General features: G+C 38.4%; 1 protein-coding gene and 1 long non-coding RNA gene across 2 annotated transcripts in view; one reads left to right on the forward strand and one right to left on the reverse strand.

Annotated features, from left to right (window-relative positions):
* LOC309513041 overlaps positions 1 to 7,500 on the forward strand; it is a 328,088-nt gene that overhangs the window by 35,552 nt on the left and 285,036 nt on the right. The gene's annotated exons all lie outside the window — the stretch shown is intronic.
* Positions 389 to 5,347, reverse strand: LOC309505239 (uncharacterized protein). Its single transcript, XM_082178599.1, has 5 exons — positions 4,253 to 5,347; positions 2,804 to 3,385; positions 2,456 to 2,599; positions 2,092 to 2,329; positions 389 to 1,419 (listed from the first exon to the last, which is right to left on the reverse strand). Exons 1-5 carry the CDS (start codon positions 4,946 to 4,948, stop codon positions 758 to 760), a joined length of 2,322 nt encoding a protein of 773 aa, XP_082034725.1. The 5' UTR covers positions 4,949 to 5,347; the 3' UTR covers positions 389 to 757.

Raw genomic sequence — 7,500 nt, forward strand, 5'->3', positions numbered from 1 at the left:
TTACAAATATTTACAAAACAGTGGCAGTGAGGGAGCTAGTTCTCACTGAGAAAAACCCAGTTACTCAATGTTAATGGTTGTCGTGTCATGAAACTGCAGACACACAGACCATAGACCTAAATAAGATTTTAAAGAATATTGATAATATTGAATATTCAATTGAATAACTGTGTAGTGTATATACTTGCATTTGTATATCTTAACAATATAACTGTAATAAACTGCTTACCATTTTCCTGTAAAACAAACTAATCACTCCAAGAAATCAACTATTCAAATCTCAAAATATATTTTTATTACTATTTTGTTCTGCTGGACCAAAACTTAACAGCCGGAAGACTAAAGTATAAATTAACACAATACAACTTAAAAGCCTGAACAGTAAAGTTGTAAATTACAGGGTTTCTGCAGGGTTTAATCAGTCAAATTTAAGACTTTTTAAGACCTTTTTATGACCATTATGATTTGAATTTATGACCTACACGAATTACGATAAATAATTTCAGTCATTAAAATTCCTTTCAAAAGTCTTTTTTTATTATTGACTTTCATTGAAAGTAACAAGTTTTATTTTTTAAAGAGTAATTCTAGTATTTCTTACTTAAGATTAAGAAACTGAAGCCTTCGCCTTCTTTTTCTTGAGTATCAAGAACACAGGAACACTTAACAATTGTAACATTGTAAAGTAACATTGTAAATTAACAATTATTTTATGGCATTACTTTCCAAAATAACAAATCAGTCAGTCAGTGTCTGTCTACATTTTTCTCAGTTCGTCTCCTTTAATGATGATCTCCTCCTCAACCTTTTTCAGCTCAGCCAATTTCTCCTTGCTTGCCCGCCTGAGGGCGTTTGATTTTGAAAGGAGCTGGGCCATCTTTGAACCCGATTTGCCCTCTGCTTCCTCTGCCAGCATGTCAGCCTCTCTGGCGAGACAGGTGGAAACCTCTTGAACAGTGGTTTTCTTTCTCTTAAGGTCGGTCAAATACTCCTCTGCCAGCTTTCTTTTCTGTGTCCCTGCTTCACTCTCCTTCCTTGCACGCTGCTGATCAAGGAAAATGCGGTACCTCGACCTGGCTGCACCCACCGATACCAGCAGTTCTTTTGTGAGGGGAACTTTGGTCACCCCACCGTGCAAATCTACATAATCACACACAAGTCTATGTGCAATCATTGTCTCTTCCTGCATATTGTCAGTCTCAACCTCCTTGTTCACAGAGAACCCCCTTTCAACTGAAGCTTGTCCATGAGAAAGGAGGAGCAGCTTCTGGCAAAATGCCCAAGCCACTGGATAGGCACGGCTTAAACAGCCGCACAAGAAGGTGTCCAGCCGTTTTAGCATTGGCTGGAAGGAGAGAAACTCTTCATTCCTACACTCAAGAGTCAGGAGAGCCTCAAACTGTTGTAGAATGACATCCCCTAAAATTAAAAAAAAAAAAAAAACATGTTACAAAGGGAATTAGTTAGAATTATATTGATATATTGATCCACTTTAGCCTCTATAAAGACTACAATAACATTTGGTTATGATGGTTTAAATTCAGTTTTTTTCCTAAGATTTCAGAGGACATAGAAACTCCACTAAACTCAGATAAATACAAATTTAAACTCATGACCAGAAAATGTGTTAATCTGCAACACCTGCATGTTCACTCATCCAGTCAGTTTGTATCCTGTTGTCAGGATACCTTTCATTTTGAGACTATAAGCTACCTTCTAATTTTTACATTTATTTTCTCAAATGTGTTAACACTAATTAGATTTATGTGCTTCCTAAAAACACTTAGGTGATGCACCTAAACTTTATATTGTAAGTAAGGAAAACCCTATGTAAAATAATCCTAAATCATGAGCTACTGCACACAGAACAGGTGCAGGACCATTACAAGAGGAAATGACAAAAGCTAGAGATCCACCTAAAAAATACCCCTGATGGTAAAAGAGAAAAGGTTTATAAATGTAGCAAATGTCTGCAAGATGGCACAGTTAAGTATAATGCTGTAAACACAGTCTAATAAACACTTATATAATTAGTATAATTCAGCGTGGTACTCTAACTTTGGTCAAAGCCCCTTCCAGAACTACTCCTACCAACAGATACACCTCCTGCCAGCTGCTTGGCCTGTAGAAAGGTCTGCACCAGACATTTCATTTGTTCCTTGCACCTGTCTGGGTCTCTGAACATGTTAGAGGGGTCCAGACAGGCCATCTGCCTAACAGTGGCGTATTTGAGTGGGCTCTTCTCCTGCACTTTTCTGACTATATTAGTCAGCCCCTGCATGCAGTCCCTTCTAAATTCAAGGACTCTGAGATCTGATATTTTAGTGTCCTGAAGAGGGATGTACAATAAAAACACAAGTAAGTAGAATGTACAACATAATGATTCCTGCTTCTTGTATCCTGACCAAAATTTCTAAAATTACTTCAACTACAACTTCAAAATTGACCATAATACCTTCAGGGCTTTATCTGCACCTAGGCCAATGTCAATTTTCTGTGGGAGGAGCAAGTTCTTCTTCTCACTCAAGTCCAGCTTGGTGAGCTGTAGTTTTGTAATGTCCTGCAGGACTCCTCGCTTCACAAACCGCCTCAGTATACTCTGTCAGAAGAAAAATCCAGATGAAAAATGTAAGTGCCCTACATCCATATTTTTCATGCAGTAATGTCACAGTTTTAACAAGGTTAAAATTAACAAAGGTTGAAGAATTTCATCCATTAAAGACAGTGTACATAATACATCATACTCATACATAATTATAGTAGCTGAGGAGCCAGACAAGCACAAAAGTTATTTTTAAATTACCTTGATCAACTCAGCCAAGTCTTTGGCAAGGAATGGCATTACTGGCTCATCCGTCTGGTACCTCTTCAGGAAGGGGTCAAAGGTACGGGCGATGGTCGCAAAAAAATGCAACTTTGCCAAGATCAGGGGATCCTTTAGAGCGGCCTCTATTGTATCATACGAGCCTGTACCAGGGTTTGGCAGCTCCTTTCTTTTCACCGCATCCACATACAGCTGAAGTGAAGGCCAGACCTCCAGAGCTCTCTCTACCACAGGCAGGTTCTCCAACCATCGATGGCCACAGAATGATAGCGGGAACACTGATGACTTTGTGACTGTCATGTAGTCTTCCCTCCTCGCTGGAACATTGTTAAAGAGTGTGTGCATTGCTCTTAACAGCTTTTCCACCTGCCACATGGAGAAACCTGCCTTGAAAGCATTGTGCAGAGTATGTAGCCCACAGCTCCCCACGGACACCAGCTGAGCACCCCCATACATTTCATTTAAGTCGGATTGGAGAAGCTCAAAGAACTTTAAATTTACATTGGGCCCATCCATCGATACAGAGACCAGCCTGCTGAGATTCAGCTGCTGCACACACTCCTTAAGGGAAAACAATAAAAAGATGAGGATAAATAAATAAATATACCACTTAATTGATAACACACACATGCACATACACACACACACACTTTTGCACTTTTCAAGTTCAAGCAAGTATATTGTTTGACTAGGCCTACATGTCTGTTTCTATTCAAGGTATCCATGTGGACTGTTTCTGAAAATACAACCACGCCATGCAATTGATGAAACAAATTAAAAGAGATTATATATAGTTATATTGTATATAGTTCTTTTTCTATTCTCTCAAAAAAGTATGGCTAGAGTGGTGCAGAGTAGAGACCATTAACATACAGTACCAGTCAAAAGTTTGGAAACATTACTATTTTTAATGTTTTTGAAAGAAGTCTCTTATGCTCATCAAGCCTGCAGTTAAAAAACAAAACAAAACAAAAAAACAGTAATATTATTACAATTTAAAACAATGGTTCTCTTTTTTAATATATTTTAAAATGCAATTTATTTTTGTGATGCAAAGCTGAATTTTCATCAGCAAGTACTCCAGTCTAAGACACCAAAGACTGGAGTACTTGCTGATGAAAATTCAGCTTTGCATCACAAAAATAAATTGCATTTTAAAATATATTAAAAAAGAGAACCATTATTTTAAATTGTAATAATATTTCATAATATTACTGTTTTTTTTTTAACTGCAGGCTTGATGAGCATAAGAGACTTTCTGTATATTAATATATAAAGGTTTCCCTACTCTCCAAATTGGTTTGAATAAATGGATCAAACACAGGTTATAGGCTATTCATAGTCGTAGGTTTGAAGGTGAAATTATTTCAAATATTACATTCAGCATTAGAAATCACATGTTTTAAATATTAAACTTTAATTACTTACTTTAAAGTGCTTTAGCAAATCCTGGGCCGTGGAATGGCCAATGAAGTGTGATCCCAGGTACCGGGAATGCACCTTGTCGTCATTCCAGAACCGAACGTGTATGTCCAGCTGTTTCTTCTTGCTTGTGTGATTTAAGCTTTCATCAAACATGAGCACATAAGGCCCCGAGACCTTGGAAATTAGGTCTTTTTTAATATAATCTGCCAAGCCAAACCGGGTGATGTATGAGGTCTTATCTTTCCCGCACGTAAATGTTTTGGCTATGTCAGAGTCTGGGAACATTGTTCGGAAAAGTTCGGCAATGTCCTCGTTCCCGTTGTACGACTGGTGTTTGGTCACAGTATTCAACACCCACAGGACCTCCGCTTTCAGTGTGGAGGTTGATCCGAAACCACTGTGTGTGGCACTGGATGCGACAGAAACGGAATCCCGCGCTGTACTTGGACCGGGTAACGTTAGTGACGGAGCCGAACAAAACTGACGGATCGCCTGCACCCGCTGCAGGCCTTTTACAGCAACGATATGCTTTTCCGACTTTGCATGCGACTTCAAGGCTTTTATGCCTAAACTAGACAGCTCCAACGTCTTCTTACACAGAGTGCAATAGGCTTGATGCCGATTGTTAGCGACGGGCTTGAGCCAGCTTCTAAACTCACCGTCTTCGAGCCATAGATCGTTAAAGGTACATTTTCCCATTGTGATAGCCAGGATGATTTCAATTAAACTAAGCAGTGACTCAGTATGAAACAGTATGTTCGGAGTTCGCGCGGGTTTCTGTGAAAGTCCGACACTCCGACAAGTGCTGCCGCATGGACCTTGTAGTTCTGGAACGCTGTGATACCAGTGTGATACCACCCAGATTCCTCATACAGAACTACAACATGCGAAACCAATGAATGCTTTTGCCGCCGCAAACGCATTTTGACGGAAGAACAAATTAATGGACGAGCAAATCAATTTAAGACGTTGCTAAATGTTTTTTATGACCTTGTATGGAAAATCCGGACGTTTTTATGACTTTTTATGGCCTTAAATTCTTATTGTTAAATTTATGACTTTTTATGACTTTTTATGACCCCGCGGAAACCCTGAAATTAACACAATTTCCCTTTAAATAGTCTATAAAATGTTGTTAAAACAATAACATAACAATTAACAAAATATGGCTGCTATAAGGTTCACAAGCTTCATTTATAGCAGCAAGCAGTTTCAGATGATCGCCTACAGACTTTATTTGGGCCTCTATTGCAGCTGGGTCCCATTTCATGACAGCAGCTACAATCAAAGCAAAAAAATCCACATGTTAAATAAATAAATACAAATGCCACTGTTGTGGTTTAGCTTATAGCAGAGATACATAGTTGAAAATTTTTGTACTCGAATCAATTAAATGAAATAAATCACAAATCAAGTAAAATTACATCAAGCCTGATATAAGGCATTCCACACACACACACACACACACACACACACACACACACACACACACACACACACACACACACACACACACACACATATAGGTGCCATTTACAACTGCATGCGATTTTAGTGATCGGATAGCTATATGATCTTGAAAAGACCAGGATTAAATGGCCTCCGAAACGCATTCGTGACGCATTTGAATCTGATTGCTCACACCACTTCAGGAGGTGGTCTGGGCCGCATTCCAGAAGAAACTGGACAAGTGTAAATGCATCTGGTTGTTGAAACCACATGTAAATTTTACTCCTCCCAAAAACGCTCTAAAATAAAGTTGTGAGAGCGTGTTTTAGGCTATATGTCATGTTATAGCAAGTTATGACGACGCTACTGCCGCATCGCCGCTGACCATCTAACGTTATTCATCAAGCCAACGTGCAAACTATCGCAAATTAAAGTGAAAGTAAGTCCCCGATGCTTAACACACAGTTATCATCATTAAAAGTAAAGAAACGAAATGATCTTACCAGGGCTGTTGCCGCTCTCTCCTATTGCTGTCTTTGATTTAGAAATTTTAACGGATGATCAATAAAATGCAGTTCATATCTGTTGCTTTCGGTGACGTGAACACCATTAAATTTGCATAGCGAGGGAATCGAAGATCTGATTTATATCCATTTTGCAAAAACACATTTATGTGACCAGGTGTAAATGGAATTGTTGTGATAAAACAGATAGCTATCCGATCTGAGAAAACGCATCAAGTGGCCAGGTTTAAACAGCCCCATATACACACACACACACACACACACACACACACACACACACACACACACACATATTAGGGGTGTAAGTTAACGGTTCACAAAATTCATGGTTCGGTTCAATACGATACACTTGTGTCATGGTTCGGTACGTTTTCGATACAGGAAAAAGAAAGAAATGCCAGAGAAATTTCCTTGATTTAATATAAAAAAAAAAAAAAAAATTGTATTAAACATAACATCATAAAGTATGATTTTTTTTTTTTACTTTGAGGAATGATGAAACTATAATCGACTCTTAGAAGCATGTAAAACAGCTACTTGAAAAAAAAATGTAATGTAATATTGTAGTTATAAACAAAGGTTTATTTTAGTTCAGATTACGGTAACTTTGAGGGCAGTAATTTTATTCATGTCAAAATAAAACCAACGTAATGTAACTTGAAAGCATTATAGCCTACTATTCCTGCCAAACTTCCATGGTTACAGTTTGTTTTACTACAGTAAATCCATGGTGAATGTTGCTGATCTGTGGACACTGGATTGTTCATTCATGGCACAATATTTCCATGTCAGCGCTGTTTGATCCGTTAATAACAGAGATATATGAATGCTTCTCAATAGATCTCGCAGCGATGTTATTACTTCAGTGGGGATCTCTTAGCGCCGTGTAGTAACAGTGTCGATTGATCAAGATCGGCTCGCGCTGCACTGGTCCAAACTGATAAACGGCCCGTGAAGCACATAATAACAGCACCTGCTTTCTGGTCAGTTAGCCTACAGTACCTGCTTTCTGGTCAGTTAGCCTACAGTACCTGCTTTCTGGTCAGTTAGCCTACAGTACCTGCTTTTTTTGTGGAAACCAAATCTTTTGATTGTGAGAGAGCCATGTGTTAAAAGTCAGATGGCACTTTGCTACTTTATGATTTGCCCTATGTCTGAACAAAAGAAATAAAAGTGAACTATCTATACCATATTGAATTGCATAGCATCATATTTTTGCAATGCGTTGAATCGAAATCGAATCGCACCGGATCGTAATAAAAGTGAATCGTATTGCAT

This window comes from Leuciscus leuciscus, assembly GCF_965113295.1.
Source record: "Leuciscus leuciscus genome assembly, chromosome: 1".
In the NCBI taxonomy this organism is placed as follows: domain Eukaryota; kingdom Metazoa; phylum Chordata; class Actinopteri; order Cypriniformes; family Leuciscidae; genus Leuciscus; species Leuciscus leuciscus.